The 21,556-nt window shown below is 35.5% G+C and overlaps 1 protein-coding gene across 1 annotated transcript; it reads right to left on the bottom strand.

The window, feature by feature from the left end:
* Positions 1 to 1,230: 1,230 nt before the first annotated feature.
* Positions 1,231 to 1,815, bottom strand: LOC132530537 (NADH dehydrogenase [ubiquinone] 1 subunit C2-like). The gene has a single exon (XM_060167734.1). It carries the CDS (start codon positions 1,707 to 1,709, stop codon positions 1,347 to 1,349), a length of 363 nt encoding a protein of 120 aa, XP_060023717.1. The 5' UTR covers positions 1,710 to 1,815; the 3' UTR covers positions 1,231 to 1,346.
* Positions 1,816 to 21,556: the final 19,741 nt, after the last annotated feature.

Raw genomic sequence — 21,556 nt, 5'->3', positions numbered from 1 at the left:
CTCTAACACCATATATAAAAATAAACTCAAGATAGATTAAAGACCCAAATGTAAGACTGGATATTATAAAACGTCTAGAGGAAAACATAAGCAGAGCACTCTTTGACATAAATTGTAGCAATATTTTTTTGATCTGTCTCCTAAGGCAAAAGAAATAAGAGCAAAATAAACAAATGGGATCTAATTAAACTTAAAACGTTTTGCACAGAGAAGGAAACCATTGACAAAACAAAAAGACAACCTACTGAATGGGAGAAAATATTCGCAAATGGTATGACCAATAAGGGGTTAATATCAAAAAATATAAACAACTTATACAATGTGTCATCAAAAAGCAAACAACCTGATTAAAAAATGGGCAGAAGTGCTGAATAGACATTTTTCTGAAGAAGTCATACAGACATCTCATACAATGAGATAAAACTACACACCTGTCAGAATGCCTATCATCAAAAAGTCTACAAATAACTAGTATTGGTACACTGTTGGTGGAAATGTAAATTGGTGCAGCCACTGTGGAAAACAGTATGGAGTTTCCTCAAAATAAATAAATAAATAAAAAGAAAAGAAAAACACACTAAAAATAGCAATACCATATGATGCAGAATTTCATCCCTGCACATATATCCAACGAAAATAAAAACATTAATTTAAAAAGTTATATGTACCCCAATTTTCCTAGCAGCATTATCTACAATTGACAAGATATGGAAGCAACCTTAGCACTCATAAATAGATGAATGGGCAAAGAAAATGTGGTATAAATATATATACAATGGAATATTAGTCATAAAACAGAATGAAATTTTGCTATTTACAACAACATGAATGGACTTGGAGGGTATTATGCTTAGTGAAAAAAGTCAGACAGAGAAAGACAAACACTATATGATATCCCTTATATATGGATCTAAAAAATGAAACAAAGTAGTTTTAAAAAACTGACTCAGATATAGAGAACAAACTAGTGGTTCCCAATGGGGAGGGGAAGGGGAGAAGGGCAAGATAGGGGTAGAGGATTAAGAGATACAAAGTACTATGTATAAAATAAATAAGCTACTAGGATATATTGTACAGCACAGGGAAATACAACCATTGTTTTGTACTAACTTTATATGGATTATAATCTATAGGGATATTGAATCACTATGTTGTACACATGAAATTAATAAACTATTGTAAATCAACTTAATTTTTTTTTTTTTTTTTTTTTTGCTTATGATGACCATTTTAATCACAAGGTGTTAATGTATAGATTAACGTAAACTTCAGATGTCACAGAAACAGTTAGACAAAATTCAGAAAAAAACGGTATCAGTGAAACCGGAGCAAGCATTTTGGAGACTTCAAGGCACTGGATGGAATTCTTCAAGAATTTTACCGTAAGTTTTCTTATCTTTTTCAGGAAAATCCTCTGGATGTGACTTTACATATGCAAACATATCATGGTCCCTCAGAGCACACATACAGTCTTGACGTTTTAAAAGATAATATCCGACAAAAATAAAGGAAGTAACATATAGAAGCTGGCGATGCAAACCGGCCGACACCACCGGCCGCCGCCGGATCGCGCTATCAATCAGGTCGGAGCAGTAAGCCAAGAAGCCGACGTAGAAGAGCCGCGGGTCGGTTAGCTTGGGCGGCTGCAGGCTCCGGGCCTCATTCGGCAGGAACTGTAAGGGCACTCGGCCCGGCCGGCCGTTCATCATGGTGAGGCCGTTCCCACTTGAGGCCTGGCCTCTGACCTCCAACTACAAAGAAAATCACGAGGACCAGGGCCGGGACACAAGCCACGAGCTTTCACCTCCGAGCGCGGTGCTGAAGGGCATCTTAAATTTAAAATAAAAAGTTTAGCATATAAAGGACCTAACAGGGTTTAGTCACATATCCAGTGCAGGTGGTCTCATCATATTGCTCTCTCAAACTGTTTCTCTCTGGAAAACTGCTCCCACTGTGGGAATAGTGGGCAGATCATACATTCCAATTACAGGTGAGGGTTTGAGGTACCTCTGATGACCTAGGTCTTACTTGCAGGCAACTGGCGGCCAGATCTTCTCAATGACCTCCTCTCACAATTCAGTAGAGGATCATCTATATATTTAACAAATATTTATTGAAATATTATGCAATAAGGGTGTATGTTTCTCATATCTATTACCTCACTCCAGAATATTGAATTCTTTGGTTTTCTTTCACAATGCTTTACATATTCATCATGCATTTCCAGGCATAGACTGTTTAAAAAACTCTATGTTTTGTCTGGGAAATACCTCAACCTCATCCCCATTAGCTCCACACTTACAAGTTGTTACCTATGGTGGTCATTTTGGTTTCCTGACCAGTTTGATTTTCTCTGTTATGAAGCATTTTTAATTTTTTATCTAAATCTTAAGAGAATGTCTTCCCTCTCACTGCAGCCCCAAATTTGGGTTAGTCTTGTAAAACCAGTGTGTTATAATTGCGTGGATTTTCTGTTTTTAGTTTGTGTGCCTCTTTTCTTTCCACAGTTAAAAGGGTTTAAAAATTACCTCCAAAGTGAATGAAGCAAGTCTTTCAAGATTTAAGTGCATAACAAGGGATCTTTAAGATAAGCTGCTTCATATATTGGTATGTAGTATGTAGTTCAGGTCTCATGATATTTGAGAAAAATCTATTTACAGACATATCTCAAAAATGCAATCATCAAGAAAATTTTTATAGAGAAAAAGAGTTATGAAATCTCTGGGTAGCTCAGCATTTAGTGATCTTTTATATTTAAAAGATTATTTACTTTAAGAGTGTTACATATTTTATGATTAGATGCCCTGTTAATTAATGCCAATTTTATCTTGCCTTTATACACAGTAATTTGTTATTTATGGATATGATTAAACAATTTTGCTAGAAAATATTCAACCAAATGGTCAATTATGTCAATGACATGTGCAAGCCTGTTGGTTGGAAATAAATTAATTTCTAATGCATCAGAGTAATAAATAAAGGACAAGGCAATGAATAGAGAATGACTTAGCAGGTTTCATAATGGTAGGGCTTAGTGTAGGTAGGCTAAAATATACAAGGAGCACACAAGTTTGGTATGTCAAAGGAATAGAAAGACAGGTAGTTTACCAGTAAACAAGTTGCTTCAACTCTCTATGTCACAAAACAAATACCTATTACACCTAATATCTCATAGTTTCTATAAATCAGGAGCTCTGGAAATGCTTATCTGGTCTTCTGTTAGACTTCAATAATGGTCTTGACTAGGACTAGGACTAGTCTTCTTACCTGAAGACTCAATTGGGGAACTTCCTCTTAACAAGCCCACTCACCTTGTTGGCAGATTTCATATTCTTGAAGCTGTAGGAGTTGTTGCAGCTTGCTTCTTCAAAGCCACCAAGGATGAAAAGACTTTAGAGTGAGTCTGCTATCGTGATGGAAGCTTATTGACACAACTTATTCAGAAAACTGATATTCTATCACTCTTTTTTGTCATATTCTATTGGTTAGAAGGAAGTCAGCAACCCTGCCAACACTCGAGGACAGGGGATTATACATCATGGGGAGGTTGAGACCATGGGGGCCACCCAATATCTCCCTGCCACAGAGGGGGTGCAAAATATGATCTTTTTGAAGAAATTATTAGAGGGATATGTTGAGCTGTGTTAGCAATAATAAAATGTTTTTTTCTGCATTTTAAGAAGATTGCAAGCTTTTGGCAGGTTATTGGCACAATCTGATTTACCTTTTAAAAGATAACTTTAGGATGTGTAAAATTGATTACTGGACAGTTCGCTATAACTCCTCCCTTCAAATGATGAGAAAAAGCAATTTCTATTTCAATTATTGGAGTACTTACACAAAGGCAAGCATGGAGGAATCTCACGAGTAATGAATGCTTAATATGAGTCAGATACTCTTTTATTTAGTGTCCACAATAACTCCACAAACTATATACTATTATACTCATTAAATGGAAGGAAATTGGAACAGGCAAAAAATATTTTGCCTGGAATTATAGGGCTAGTAACTACCCATGCCTAGGTTTAAATATGGATCCATAGTTTTCCCACTTGAGCCATGCTCTTCCCAGTGAACTGAGATTGTTTGTTTGTTTTTAAGTAAACATTGTATATAGTTAAGGTGTACAATTTAATGAGTTGATGTACATATACATAGTGAAATGATTACGACAGTCAAGCTAATCAATGTATCTTTTCCTCACACAGTTACCATTTTTGTGTGTGATGAGAACACCTGAAATCTACTCTTAGCATATTTCCAGTATTCAGTACAGTAGTATTAACTATAATCATCCTGCTGTATATTAGATGTATAGGCTTATTCATCCTACATTACAGCAACTTTGTACGTTTTGACCAGCATGTCTCCATTTCCTCCATCTCTCCACACTTGGCAACCACCCTTCTCCTATCTGCTTCTATGTATTCGATTTTTTTATATTCTACATATAAGGGAGATAATGCAGTTTTTTTCTTTCTGTGGCTTATTTCAATAAGAATAATTTCTTCCAATTTAATCCATGTTGTTGCAAATGACAGGAGCTCCTTTTTTAAGGCTGAACAATATTCCATTATATATATACACTATATCTTCTTTATCCATTCATCCATCCACAGACACTTAGACTGTTTCTGTATCTTGGCTATTGTGAATAATGCACAGTGAACATGGGAGTGCAGAAATCTCTTTGAGGCACTCGTTTTATTTCCTTTAGGTATACACCCAGAAAAGGGATTGCTGGATTATACAGTCATTCTAATTTTAGCTTTCTGATGAAACTCCATACTGTTTTTTTGTAAAGGCTGCCACCAATTTACGTTCCCAGCAACAGTGTACAAGGGTTCCGTATATTCCACATCCTCACCAACACTTTTTTTTTCCTTTTTACAAAAGAATCAAGCAAGGTAATCCCAGTTAGCCTTCGGAACTTTCACAATGCAATGTTTCTACCTTCTTAAAAGCTGAGAAACAGAGAGAACGTTTCTGAGAAATACTGGACAGTCTTAAGTGGATAATTGTACCATCATGTTCAGTTTCCTTCAAACAGTATTGGAATTTTTATTGGAACTTTTTAAAAGTTGACCATAAACTTCAATGGTCCTGAGCCTATTTCAGTCACACCACGTTGCTAACTGAAGACATTCAATAGATATTGGATATGGTAACTTTTCAAAATTATACTTTGAATAATTTTAGCAATATTCAGGTACATGTTAGGTCACCTATCGTATTGTACTACTTTAAAAAAATAAAATTTGTGTGGAAATATTATTTTATTCCCATTTTGCAACAATGAGCTTAGAATCACAGAATCATGACAAAGAAAAGCAATTTAGGAGTTTTTTAATGACACTCTTTAGAGTATCATAAATACAGTTTTTAAGAATTCTAAGAAATGTATGCATATTTGGACTCCTTTTTTAACATTAATATATTTTTAAGAGAATTGTTAGTGCAATTATCTTACATACACACAAATTGTATATAATCAGTATAATGAGAATGATAATTACTAATATTTATTGAGATTTTATTATGTGAGATATTGTGCTAATCATTTTTCATGTATTATATTATTAAATTCTCATAGCCACTACAGGAATGAGTTACCATTATTTTTAAGTTGTTTAAATAAGTCTGCCTAGAACATACAGCTAGTCAGAGGTTGAGATGAAGCATTGCTGAGTTTCCTAAGCACTATGCATGCAGCATCTACATAGTATTCAAGAAGCATCAGTAATAGTATAAACAAAGGATTATTTCTATAACCTTTCTTTGACTTAGGACTCTGTCCTGTTTGAGAAAAGTATACTTAGGAGCTCTCAGCACTTTAGGTAGAAAAGACCAAGGACAGACTGCTTGGTATATGGTTAGTATCTTCTCCCCCAGCTGCCGGAAGCAGACACAAATAATCTTGTTCACCCTGAGCCAGGATGGAGTCTTAAACTCCTTTTGAATACAATGATTTGAGTCTCAATCACTACATCAGATCAGTGTTGGCAAATGCAAGAGAATACATTGGCCATCCTTGGACTACATTGTAACTAAGCATAGCTTCTCCTGCATCAGCACAAAGCTATTGCAATCTGAGGAACTGATAAAACTTACAGAAACATCCCAGAAACTCTCTATGGACGTGATAAGTGTCAGTGGGGGCATGAAGGTCCGTTATCTTGTCCACGTCTCTCATGCTAATCTTCTCTTATACATGTGGAAATTGTTGCATATAGAAGATACAACTGACAAAAGGCAATCTGATTTTTTTTTTCAGCTAGAGTTCAGAAGCAAAGTGACTTAAACACTTTTGGAAAAGAATTTAAAACAACCTACAGCAATATAATTCACATTTTTACCCTTGGGGAAAGTGATATTTCAAATGTCTAGTCAACAATTAAGCTATTTGTAACTCCTCCGTATGCCTATATATTATCAAACAACAAACAGGAATCATTTTTGTAGGTGTTCACGTTTCCCTTTATTTCAATATTTAAATATTTTTAATGTAAAATCTACTAACAATTTTTCAACATGTTTATAAAAATTTACATGCTATAATTTGGATATCTCTTTTTATTTTTAGGAAGTACATGTCATATCTTAAATTTTTTTAAAAATCAAGTGCCAAATAATAATTTTATTCAACTTAATGTAATGTAATTGTTTTTAATTCAACAAATATTTACCGAATTTTTACTGCATTTAAAATCAGGCACTAGACATCTTGAAATGATAGAATTTAAGTTAATCATTTAAAAATGCTAATTAATTTTTCTACCTCTTAAGTGAACCCAACAACTAAATGCTGTTATTTTCTTCTGTCTTCAGTTAAGCAACCTGTCAGGAAGGCATAGGATTTCTGTGTAATACTAAGCTATAGTAATCTGAAAAGACACAAATATACAGAGAGATGAGAGCTCTGAAAATGAGTTTCTTTCATCCAACACAAGTGATGCTAAATACCAGCATTAAGTTTCAATCTATATAACAGATTTTTTTTTTTTTACTTTGGACTGCAAATTTCTATCTAATGGAATAATCTTTATTTCCATTATAAGCTTAAGCTTATAAAATCTCTCTGGTCAAAGAACTTGCTACAAAAGATTGCCATTGCTTAGTACCATGTGCCCTCAAGTGCTTGGCTTATGAAATGCATGGCTTGAAGTCAACCAATCAAACACATGTCATGAGGTCACATTCTAATACAAAACATTAAAAGTCACAATCCAATCATATTTGCTATAGTCTACATGTATAGATATATAGATATATGGAAGAGAATGTTGTGTTTTATAGATGTAGAACTATGTAGTACATATTTATATAACAGTTTTATGTATACATATGTCTGTATATATATATTAGTATATATATAAAATACAGCTATATGCACACACATATATTCAAGAGAATACTTTCTGTGATACAGATAACATAAAGCACAGCCAAAGATTTTAAATAACATTTGAATAACTTTGAAAGTTTTTGTAATTGAAAACCACCTGATGGACAGAGATAGGTCACCCCATCACTGGTTTCTGTTTCTATGGACCAAACACAATGTCGATGGCTTATGGAAACCCATTCTAAGAACACTTTCAATTTTACTGATTCAACTTTTTAACACAATCTAAATCAATAAAAGGAGCTTGATAATGAGGTATAAAAAACACTATAGAGTCCCTCTAATTTAATCAATAAGACTATAAATTTAAAAATATAGCAGTGTTCATTTTCTTCCCTTCAGAAATAGGAAACTCTTCAGAATAGTTTGTTATCTGTTGGTTACTTTCATTATCTGTCTTAAATCCAAGTTATACTTAAGAATTAAATAACTATATTGAATTTGTACTTTCCATTTTGCTCTTTATTTAGAACAAGAAAAATATCTGAGTCACACTGCATTCAAGCTATCTTGAGAGGAGAAACCTGTTAATAATTAGTCTGCATTTTTGTCTCAAACATACATATTACATTTAACAGATAAAAAATTAAGTTCAGAGAGGTTAAGTTACTTGAGATCCCAGAGATAAAATCCTGCTGAGAGCAGTATTCCTGGTCTACCTCCATAAGTTTAAAATTACTCTCTGTTTAAACTGGCTTTTCATCATTAACTGTAATATCTTGTGAAAAAGAAAAAGACCATTATCAGAGAATGCTTTTTTATGACAAAAATCTCCTTGTGATGGAAATATCCGCAATCGATTTGCATGTGTGTAGGCTGGAGCTTGTGAATGAGGTTAATGCATTCCGGGGTTTTTTTGTTTTTTTTTCAATCCAAATCTCCTGAAGTGAAAGAGTAAGTGTGCTGTTTTTAAGAATGTGGATGTAGCTGGATTCAAGTCGTGCTTTTGTAACTTTTTAATACTGATATCTTCGATTAGTTACCTACACTGACTCTCAATATCCTGACCTGCAAATTACAACAATCCATAAAGCCTGGTTTATAGACTGTTTTAATTATTAAGTGGAAAGTGCTTAGCATAGTAGCTACATATTGTAAGTGTTCAGCTGTCAGTTATTTTATTGTTGTTGTGTTTGGTGATTTCCCATCAGTAAACCTTGGTTGGACGTTTATATGTAGTCAGCTTCCTTTATTGCTCTCTCTATATCCTAAGACTTTGCGACACCAATCAATAGCTAAAGGCTAGCATTAGAATAATGAAATAAAGAAACAAATCAATATTACTTTGTATCAAACAGAAAAAAAGACCCAATGGTTACCATTATTGGCACACACAAGAGGACAAAGACTGGATCAACTAAGCTTTCTACTCTGTGAATTCTAAACTGTGACATTTAACGATTTGAAGAAAATGATGGCAATAGCTATTAGCCACACCTATTATTTTAAAAATGCAGGTAATTGGCCATTCCCATTCTAAAAATTAATGTAAAATAGGAAAACTCAAAGATTAGTCATACAAGTTATTCTAAATTGTAACTAATTATATTCCTAAATCATTTGTTCAGTCATCTGTAGCTAAACTGCTAAGGTACAGTTTTCAATAAAAATGGGAGTGTTGACTTATTTTAATTAATGAAATAGATTTAAAAATCTCCTCCCCCAAATTTAAGTTACATCCACAAATAGACGTATATTACAGTAAGTTCCCTACATATGAACCTTCAAGTTGCGAACTTTCAAAGATGCAAATGTGCATTCCATCACCATCAGGCATGAGTGAAATTGCAGCTTGCCCTCCATCTCCGCTGATGATCCTTCAGCTCTACCATCTCCCACCTCCTCTCCCTCCTCCAGTCAGTAACTCTTCTTGCCTGTTCACTGGATGCCAGCCCCTGTACGTCAGCTGTTGTGCTGTACTACTGTGCTTTTCAAGGTACTGTACTGTAAGATTAAAAATGTTTTATTTTTTGTGTTTTTTTAATGTATTATTTGTGTGTAAAGTACTGTAAACCTATTACAGTACAGTACTATATAGCTGATTGTGTTAGCTGGGTGTCTAGTCTAACTTTGCTGGACTTACGAACAAATTGGACTTATGAACACACTCTTGGAACAGAACTCATTCATATGTAGGGGACTTGCACTAATGTATTAGAGTGACAAAAAATTATTCCCTATGACAATAATGAGCCACATTCTAATACAACATCTTACATTTCTCTAGAGTCCTCTATTTCCTCCGGAAACTCAGCATTTCTTCAACTTTTTTCTACTTCCTTTCTTTTAATTGGTTTGACAAATAGAATTATTATATATTTAAAGTGTCCAACGTAATAATTTGATATAAATTTACATTGTGAAATGATTCCCAACCAAGTTAATTTACACATTCATCACCTCATATAGTTACCTAGTCTAGTAAACATTTGTCACCATACATAGTTACAAAATTATTTTTCTTATTATAAGAACTTTTAAGATTTATTCTCAGCAACTTTCAAATGTGCAAGACCATTTTATTAACTATAGTCACTATGCTGTACATTACAGCCCTCATGGCTTATTTATTGTACAAATGGACGTTTATCCTTTTAACTTCCTTTCCTCATTTTCCCCACCACCCCAGTGCCGACCTCTGGCAACCACTAACGTGTTCTCTGTATCTAGGAACTTGTTTATTTGATTTTTTTTTAAAATTCCAAGTGTGAGATCATATTTGTTCTTCTCTGTATGACTTATTTCACTTAGCACAATGCCCCAAAATCCATCAGTGCTGTCCCAAATGGCAAGATCTCATTGTTTTCTATGGCTGAATAATGTTTCATTGTATATATCTACAACATTTTCTTTATCCATTCATTCATCCAGGGACACTTAGATTATCTCCATACCTTGGCAATTGTGAATAATGCTGCAACAAATATAGGTGTTTAGATATATTTTCAAGACAGTAATTTCATTCCCTTTGGATATACACCCAGAAGAGGGATTGCTGGATTATATGGGATCTGTTGTATTATACAAGTCGTATCTAGACTATCATCCTTTCCTCTTGCCTTTTGATCTTGCTTTCTAAAATTACACTGAGTAAATTGAGCCTATCAAATATGAATCCCCTCAACTTCTCATCCCTAAATCTAAAAACTATATTTGTGTACAAATTATTTCCTCAATTCTCAGAGAGATTTTTTTGTTTGTTTTAGTTTTGGTTTTTGTCATCCTTTCACATGTACTCTGAACTTCTTTTAATGTCCTGAGAATTTTCTCCATCATTTATCTTTAAGCCTGTCCTCATTTTAATCTGTCCCTCTCTGTTGCCATTTAAAGTTTCCCCTATCTTTCTTTACTAATCCCCTTATTCATCCTTCTTTTGATAGGAATTTATTCAGAGTCCAATGCTTCATCTGACTGATTAATGCTGACACATAATTCTCATCAATACCATGCTTTCATTGATAGCATGTTGTCCTCTGCTAGCTACAAGGTTAACCTCCAAAAACATTCTGTACAATATTCTTCTACATTACACAAATATTGTCTTTTTATTCATGTTGACTAATTTACTTTCACTCAGGTTTCTACCCTAACTGAAGTCTTTGACTTCATTTTCATGCTACCTATGAATTCTTCACCTAGGACCAAAACCTCCCTTGTAAAACAAAAAGATTGCTGATGTTTCTCTCATTTTCAAAACCTTTGAGTGTTGCCCTCTTTAAAAACATAAAATCTCTACTCAGTCTTTTGACATGTAAGTCCGTCCATGATCTCAACCCTTCCTATATTTCCAGCTTCCTTTCTTGCCATTTCTCTCATTTATATTGTGCTCCAGCTGTGCTAAATTGCAAACTTTCTTTGTTGAACATAAATACTTCTGAGGATTTGGATACACAACTAACAATACTCTAAGTGGTGGCTGACCCTTCAACTTGGATACAGAATGCGAAGAACATGGATTAGAGACAACTCACTTGAGATGGATGTGTAGCATGACTGAAAAATAATTTTGATGTTTTAAGCTAGTAAAAAGTTAGAATTATTTCTATGAAACATCATCAGCCTATCCTAATATTAACTTAGATTATCAATAAATGTTACTTAAATGTACAAATTAACAGACATACTTCACAGGTTAATAAATATATTAAAATATTTGAAAAATGTGATTCTGTAAAATGACAATATTTATGGTTGAATTATTTTATAATCTACTTGACTACATTGATGTTCTCTAGGACACATGGTTTTAAGGGGCAAGTCCCAAACAAGAACAAGTTTTATAGTAGTCTTGAACAAGTATATTCAAGACTACTATAAAATTTAATTTAATTTCATTATACTAAAAAGGACTAATTGATCTGATGATTAAAGATATTTCATTCAAATTAGTAATGTTAGAGGTATCTTTGGATTGATTAAAGGTACCCTGATTTACCAATCTATTAATTATTTCTGAAAGCTTAACATTGCCTAACATTTTGGTCTATTTTCAAGTTATAAAATTATGTCTATCAACATAAACCACAAAGAGAGAAAAAAAGGAAATCTAAAGGGTGGGAAAAATATTTTCAATATATAAATCCAACAAAGAATAAAGAGCTTCTACAAATCTATATGAAAATGACACTGAAGCTAACAAAAAAGGGGCAGAAAACCTGAACAGACACTTCACAAGCATACCCATCAGAAAAATGAAAATTAGAACAACAACGTACCCCTAGTACTCATGGCAAGATGGCTAAAGTTTAAATAATAATAATAATAACCATAATGTAATAACAAGTGTTAGCAAGGATGTGGTGAAATCATAACTCTCTTACACTGGCTGTAGGAGAACAAATTGGTAAAAACCTCTATGAAAAGTGATTCACTGTATGTACTAAAGTTAAATATATGTATATCCCATGACCCAGAAATTCCACTCAGGGTTATACCTAGAAGAAAATACACATATGCTCATATTAGCCAAAACCTAGAAACTCCCCAAAAAGTCTATCAATAGTAGAATGGAAAAATAAATTGTACCATATGCAAATAATACAATGATGTGTAGCAATGACAATAATCTGCAATGTAATCTAAAAATATATTTCATTAATATAATATTGAGTGAAAAAATAGAGCCAAAAGAATATATACAATATAATTCATTATTTAAAGTTCAAAAATAAGCAAAATGGGACGAGGGGAAGATGGCAGAAGAGTAAGATGCGGAGATCACCTTCCTCCCCACAGATACACCAGAAATACATCTATATGTGGAACAACTCCTACAGAACACCTACTGAACGCTGGCAGAAGACTTCAGACCTCCCAAAAGGCAAGAAAGTCCCCACGTACCTAGGTAGGGAAAAGAAAAAAGAATAAACAGAGACAAAAGAATAGGGACGGGACCTGCACCAGTGGGAGGGAGCCGTGAAGGAGGAAAGGTTTCCACACACTAGAAGCCCCTTCGCAGGAGGAGACTGCTGGTGGTGGAGGGGGAAAGCTTCAGAGCCACGAAGGAGAGTGCAGAAACAGGGGTGCGGAGGGCAAAGCGGAGAGATTCCCGCACAGAGGATCAGGGCCGACCGGCACTCACCAGCCTGAGAGGCTTGTCTGCTCACCCGCCGGGGCGGGCGGGGCTGGGAGCTGAGGCTCGGGCTTTGGTCGAGCGCAGGGAGAGGGCTGGGGTTGGCAGCGTGAACACAGCCTGAAGGGGCTTAGTGCACCGCGTCTAGCCGGGAGGGAGTCCGGGGAAAAGTCTGGACCTGCCGAAGAGGCAAGAGACTTTTTCTTCCCTCTTTGTTTCCTAGTGCGTGAGAAAACGGGATTAAGAGTGCTGCTTAAAGGAGCTCCAGAGACGAGCGCGAGCCACGGCTATCAGCGCGGACCCCAGAGATGGGCATGAGACGCTAAGGCTGCTGCTGCTGCCACCAAGAAACCTGTGTGCGAGCACAGGTCACTATCCACACCCCCCTTCCGGGAGCCTGTGCAGCCCGCCACTGCCAGGGTCCCAGGATCCAGGGACGACTCCCCCGGGAAGAACGCACGGGGCACCTCAGGCTGGTGCAACGTCCCACCGGCCCCTGCCGCAGCAGGCTCGCCTTGCATCCATGACCCTCCCTCCCTGCCGGCCTGAGTGAGCCAGAGTCCCTGAGGCAGCTGCTCCTTTAACCCCGTCCTCTCTGAGTGAAGAACAGACGCTCTCCAGCGACCTACACACAGAGGCGGGGCCAAATCCAAAGCTGAGCCCCTGGAAGCTGTGAGAACAAAGAAGAGAAAGGGAAATCTCTCCCAGCAGCCTCAGAAGCAGCGGATTAAAGCGTCACAATCAACTTGATGTACCTGCATCTGTGGAATACATGAATAGACAACGAATCATCCCAAATTGAGGAGGTGGACTTTGAGAGCAAGATTTATGATTTTTTTCCCCTTTTCCTCTTTTTGTGAGTGTGTATGTGTATGCTTCTGTGTGAGATTTGTGTGTATAGCTTTGCTTCCACCATTTGTCCTAGGATTCTATCCATCCTTTTCTGTTTGTTTGTTTTTTTAATTTTTTTCTTAATAATTATTTTTTATTTTAATTACTTTATTATATTTTATTTTACTTTATTATATTTTACTTTGTCTTCTTTCTTTCTTTTTTTCTTCCTTCCCTCCTTCCTTCCTTCCTCCCCCCCACCCTCCCTCCCTCCTTGTTTTCTTTCTTTCCTTCTTTCTTTCTTTCTTTCTTTCTTTCTTTCTTTCTTTCTACTTCTACTAATTCTTTCTTTCTACACTTTCTCACTTTAATTCTGAGCCGTGTTGATGAAAGGCTCTGGGTGCTGCAGGCAGGAGTCAGTGCTGTGCCTCTGAAGTGGGAGACCCAACTTTAGGACACTGGTCCACAAGAAACCTCCCAGCTCCATGTAATATCAAACAGCGACAATCTTCCAGAGATCTCCATCTCAACACCAACATCCAGCTTCACTCAACGACCAGCAAGCTACAGTGTTGGACACCCTATGCCAAACAACTAGCAAGACAGGAACACAGCCCCATCCATTAGCACAGATGCTTCTAAAAACCATAATAAGTCCACAGGAACTGCAAAACACACCACCAGATGTAGACCTGCCCACCAGAAAGATAAGATCCAGCCTCATCCACCAGAACACAGGCACTAGTCCCCTCCACCAGGAAGCCTATACAACACATTGAACCAACATTAGCCACTGGGGACAGACACCAAAAACAACAGGAACTACGAACCTGCAGCCTGCAAAAAGGAGACCCAAACACAGTAAGATAAGCAAAATGAGAATAAAGAAAAAAACACAGCAGATGAAGGAGCAAGATAAAAACCCAGCAGACCTACCAAACGAAGAGGAAATAGGCAGTCTACCTGAAAAAGAATTCAGAATAATGATAGTAAAGATGATCCAAAATCTTGGAAATAGAATAGACAGAATGCAAGAAACATTTAACAAGGACCTAGAAGAACTAAAGATAAAACAAACAATGATGAACAACACAATAAATGAAATAAAAATACTCTAGATGAGATCAATAGCAGAATAACTGAGGCAGAAGAATGGGTAAGTGACCTGGAAGATAAAATAGTGGAAATAACTACTGCAGTGCAGAATAAAGAAAAAAGAATGAAAAGAACTGAAGACAGTCTCAGAGACCTCTGGGACAACATTAAATGCACCAACATTCGAATTATAGGGGTTCCAGAAGAAGAAGAGAAAAAGAAAGGGACTGAGAAAATATTTGAAGAGATTATAGTTGAAAACTTCCCTAATATGGGAAAGGAAATAGTTAATCAAGTCCAGGAAGCACAGAGAGTCCCATACAGGATAAATCCAAGGAGAAATATACCAAGACACATATTAATCAAAATGTCAAAAATTAAATACAAAGAAAACATATTAAAAGGAGCAAGGGAAAAACAACAAATAACACACAAAGGAATTCCCATAATGTTAACAGCTGATCTTTCAGCAAAAGCTCTGCAAGCCAGAAGGGACTGGCAGGACATATTTAAAGTGATGAAGGAGAAAAACCTGCAACCAAGATTACTCTACCCAGCAAGGATCTCATTCAGACTTGATGGGGAAATTAAAACCTTTACAGACAAGCAAAAGCTGAGAGAGTTCAGCACCACCAAACCAGCTTTACAACAACTGCTAAAGGAACTTCTCTAGGCAAGAAACACAAGAGAAGGAAAAGACCTACAATGACAAACCCAAAACAATTAAGAAAATGGGAATAGGAACATTCATATAGATAATTACCTTAAATGTAAATGGACTAAATGCTCCCACCAAAAGACACAGATTGGCTGAATGGATACAAAAACAAGACCCATATATATTCTGTCTACAAGAAACCCATTTCAGACCTAGAGACACATACAGACTGAAAGTAAGAGGATGGAAAAAGATATTCCATGCAAATGGAAACCAAAAGAAAGCTGGAGTACCAATTCTCATATCAGACAAAATAGACTTTAAAATAAGGACTATTAGAACACACAAAGTAGGACACTACATAATGATCAAGGGATTGATCCAAGAAGAAAATATAACAATTGTAAATATTTATGCACCCAACATAGGAGCACCTCAATACATACGGCAAATACTAACAGCCATAAAAGGGGAAATTGATAGTAACACATTCATAGTAGGGGACTTTAACACCCCACTTTCACCAATGGGTAGATCATCAAAAATGAAAATAAATAAGGAAACACAAGCTTTAAATGACACAATAAACAAGATGGACTTAATTGATATTTATAGGACATTCCATCCAAAAACAACAGAATACACGTTTTTCTCAACCGCTCATGGAACATTCTCCAGGATAGATCATATCTTGGGTCACAAATCAAGCCTTGGTAAATTTAAGAAAATTGATATTGTATCAAATATCTTTTCTGACCACAATGCTATGAGACTAGGTATCAATTACAGGAAAATATCAGTAAAAAATACAAACAAATGGAGGTTAAACAATACACTACTTATTACTGAAGTGATCACTGAAGAAATCAAAGAGGAAATAAAAAATACCAAGAAACAAATGACAATGGAGACACAATGACCCAAAACCTATGGGATGCAGCAAAAGCATTTCTAAGAGGGAAGTATATAGCAATACAATCGTACATTAAGAAACAGGAAACATCTCAAATAAACAACCTAACCTTGCACCTAAAGCAATTAGAGAAAGAAGAACAACAACAAAAAAAAAAACCCAAAGTTAGCAGAAGGAAAGAAATCATAAAAATCAGATCAGAAATAAATGAAAAAGAAATGAAGGAAACGGTAGCAAAGATCAATAAAACTAAAAGCTGGTTCTTTGAGAAGATAAACAAAACTGATAAACCATTAGCCAAACCCATCAAGAAAAAAGGGAGAAGACTCAATTCAATAGAATTAGAAATGAAAAAGGAGAAGTAACAACTGACACTGCAGAAATACAAAAGATCATGAGAGATAACTACAAGCAACTCTATGCCAATGAAATGGACAACCTGGAAGAAATGGACAAATTCTTAGAAATGCACAACCTGCCATGACAGAAGCCGGAAGAAATAGAAAATATGAGCAGACCAATCACAAGAACTGAAATTGAAACTGTGATTAAAATTCTTCCAACAAACAAAAGCCCAGGACCAGATGGCTTCACAGGCGAATTCTATCAAACATTTAGAGAAGAGTTAATGCCTATCTTTCACAAACTCCTCCAACATATAGCAGAGTGTGGAACACTCACAACCTCATTCTACGAGGCCACCATTGCCTTGATACCAAAACCAGAAAAGGATGTCACAAAGAAAGAAAACTACAGGCCAATGTCACTGATGAGCATAAATGCAAAAATCCTCAGGAAAATACTAGCAAACAGAATCCAACAGTACATTAAAATGATCATGCACCATGATCAAGTGGGGTTTAATCCAGGAATGCAGGATTCTTCAATATATGCAAATCAATCAATGTGATAAACCATATTAACAAATTGAAGGAGAAAAAACATATGATCATCACAATAGATGCAGAGAAAGCTTTCAACAAAATTCAACACCGATTTATAATAAAAACCCTGCAGAAATGAAGCATAGAGGGAACTTTTCTCAACATAATAAAGGCCATATATAACAAACCCACAGCCAACATCGTCCTCAATGGTGAAAAACTGAAAGCATTTCCACTAAGATCAGGAACAAGACAAGGTTGCTCACTCTCACCATTCTTATTAAACACAGTTTTGGAAGCTTTAGCCACAGCAATCAGAGAAGTAAAGGAAATGAAAGGAATCCAAATAGGAAAAGAAGAAGTAAAGCTGTCACAGTTTACAGATGACATGATACTATACATAGAGAAACCTAAAGATGCTACCAGAAAACTACTAGAGCTAATCAATGAATTTGGTAAAGTAGCAGGATACAAAATTAATGCACAGAAATCTCTGGTATTCCTATACACTAATAATGAAAAATTTGAAATTGAAATCAAGAAAACACTCCCATTTACCACTGCAACAAAAAGAAAAATATATCTAGGAATATACCTACCTAAGGAGACAAAAGACCTGTATGCAGAAAATTATAAGACACTGATGAAAGAAATTAAAGATGATACAAATAGATGGAGAGATATACCATGTTCTTGGATTGGAAGAATCAACATTGTGAAAATGACTCTACTACCCAAAGCAATCTACAGATTCAATGTAATCCGTATCTAACTACCACTGGCATTTTTCACAGAACTAGAACAAAATATTTCACAATTTTTATGGAAACACAAAAGACCCTGAATAGCCAAAGCAAACTTGAGAACGAAAAATGGAGCTGGAGGAATGAGGCTCCCTGACTTCAGACTATGCTACAAAGCTACAGTAATCAAGACAGTATGGTACTGGCACAAAAACAGAAAGATAGATCAATGGAACAGGACAGAAAGCCCAGAGCACATATGGCCACCTTAACTTTGATAAAGGAGGCAGGAATGTATAGTGGAGAAAGGACCGCCTCTTCAATAAGTGGTGCTGGGAAAACTGGACAGGTACATGTAAAAGTATGAGATTAGATCCCTCCCTAACACCATACACAAAAATAAGCTCAAAATGGATTACAGACCTAAATGTAAGGCCAGAAACCATCAAACTCTTAGAGGAAAACATAGGCAGAACACTCTATGACATCAATCACAGCAAGATCCTTTTTGACCCACCTCCTAGAGAAATGGAAATAAAAACAAAAATAAAGAAATGGGACCTAATGAAACTTAAAAGCTTTTGCGCAGCAAAGGAAACCATAAACAAGACCAAAAGACACCCTCAAAATGGGAGACAATAGTTGCAAATGAAGCAATGGATAAAGGATTAATCTCCAAAATTTCCAGCAGCTCATGCAGCTCAATAACAATAAAACAAACAACCCAATCCAAAAATGGGCAGAAGAACTAAATAGACATTTCTGCAAAGAAGATATACGGACTGCCAACAAACACCTGAAAGAATGCTCAACATCTTTAATCATTAGAGGAATGCAAATCAAACCTACAATGAGATATCATCTCACACCAGTCAGAATGGCCATCATAAGAAAATCTAGAAACAATAAATGCTGGAGAGGGTGTGGAGAAAAGGGAACACTCTTGCACTGCTCTTGGGAATGTGAATTGGTATAGCCACTATGGAGAACAGTATGGAGGTTCCTTAAAAAAACTACAAATAGAACTACCATATGACCCAGCAATCCCACTACTGGGCCTATAACCTGAGAAAACCATAATTCAAAAAGAGTCATGTACCAAAATGTTCATTGCAGCTCTATTTACAATAGCCCAGAGATGGAAACAACCTAAGTGTCCATTATCGGATGAATGGATAAAGAAGATGTGGCACATATATACAATGGAATATTACTCAGCCGTAAAAAGAAACGAAATTGAGCTATTTGTAATGAGGTGGATAGACCTGGAGTCTGTCATACAGCCTGAAGTAAGTCAGAAAGAGAAAGACAAATACCGTATGCTAACACATATATATGGAATTTAAGGAAAAAAAAATATCATGAAGAACCTAGGGGTAAGACAGGAATAAAGACACAGACCTACTAGAGAATGGACTTGAGGCTATGGGGAGGGGGAAGGGTAAACGGTGACAAAGCGAGAGAGAGGCATGGACATATATACACTACCAAACGTAAGGTAGATAGCTAGTGGGAAGCAGCCGCATAGCACAGGGAGATCAGCTCAGTTCTTTGTGACCGCCTGGAGGGGTGGGATAGGGAGGGTGGGAGGGAGGGAGATGCAAAAGGGAAGAGATATGGGAACATATGTATATGTATAACTGATTTACTTTGTTATAAAGCAGAAACTAACACACCATTGTAAAGCAATTTTACTCCAATAAATATGTAAAAATAAAAATTAAAATAAGCAAAATGAAAAGATTGTGTTTAAAGTCAGGATAGTGGTTACCCTTAGGTGGTGGTTATTGCTTATAACAAGCCATGGGGAGGTGTGTCTTTAATGGGATGGTAATGTTCTGTTTTGTGATCGTGATGCTTTTTACTTTTACATGGTTATGTAAAGTCTGTGAAAACTAAATGAGAATGTTAATTAAACTTATTTTATATGTGTATGTATATGTGTATTGTACATTAATAAAAGCTTAAAAACTGAACTGAATTATCAGAAGATGACTCATTTTTTGGTAATCCCTGTTCACTTAATATTTTCAATTTTAAACTGATTGGTAAATGCAGTGATTGTCTTCATTACACATCATGATTATTCTCCCATATATAACATGAGGAAAAGCCAATAACTTAGCATCTGACATTTCAGGCAGCCACATTCAAGTATAAGGAAAACCCAATGTCATCAAAATATGACAAAAAGTTATACTTGATATGTGAAAATACTGAGGTTGTGTTCTTGAGTCTAAAATACATCAAAAAGTCTACAAATAACAAATGCTAGAGAGGATGTAGAGAAAAAGGAACCCTCCTACACTGTTGGTGGGAATGTAAATTGGTGCAACCACTATGGAGAACAGTATGGAGGTTCCTTTAAAAACTAAAAATAGAGTTACCATATGATCCAGCAACCCCACTCCTGGGCATATATCTGGAGAAAACTGGAATTTGAAAAGATACATGCACCCCAATATTCATGAAATCAGTATTTACAATAGTCAAGACATGGAAGCAACCTAAATGTCCATCAACAGATGAATGGACAAAGAAGATATGTTATATATATACAATGGAATATTATTCACCCATAAAAGAGAATAAAGTCTTGCCATTTGGAGCAACATGGATGGATCTAGAAATTATCATGCTAAGTGAAGTAAGCCAGACAGAGAAAGACAAATATCATATGATCTTGCTAATATGTGGAATCAAAAAAGAGATATAAATGAATTTATTTACAAAACAGAAATACACCCACAGATATTGAAAACAAACTATGGTTACCAAAGAGGAAGCGGAGAAAGGGATATATTAGGAGTTTGGGATTAACATATATACACTACTATATATAAAATAGATAAACAACAAGGACCTACCGTGTAGCATAGGGAAGTATATTCAATATTTTGTAATAACCTATAAGAGAAAATAATCTGAAAAAGAATTCATATATAATGAATCATTGTGCTGTACACACAAAACTAAAAGAACATTGTAAATCAACTATACTTCATTTTTTTAAAATCCATAAATCAATCAATAAATAATAAAACCTGTTTGGACAGTATCATTTTTTAAATAGTCTATATTGTAATTGTCTGCTAGCCAAAAGCATGAAACCAATTACAAAAATTACATTAGAATTATTACAGTCTGTTTATTCTCTCAGTAAATCATAAGAGGTCTTAGAATAAGAAAAACCTAGAGTGGATAAGTGCAAATTTACTGGGGAAAAACTATATTCTTAAAAATTATTTAAGAATATTATTTATCTATAAAGGTTTGATAATTCTTGTGCTCTTACTAATGAGCTAATTTTAAAAATGTTCTTTTGTGTAACTTCTTTCAAAGCAATTATTATTTAGTGCCTATTAATTGCCAACACTAAACATATATTTAACAAGCACTTAGTGGGGATCCCAGCAGTTTTTTGTTCTGAGACACACCAACAAGTAAAATAAAAT

Source organism: Lagenorhynchus albirostris, chromosome 12 (genome assembly GCF_949774975.1).
Source record: "Lagenorhynchus albirostris chromosome 12, mLagAlb1.1, whole genome shotgun sequence".
Classification (NCBI taxonomy): Eukaryota; Metazoa; Chordata; class Mammalia; order Artiodactyla; family Delphinidae; genus Lagenorhynchus; species Lagenorhynchus albirostris.
The sequence above is the reverse complement of the archived record's forward strand: the minus strand, read 5'-3'. Positions and strand labels throughout refer to the sequence as shown.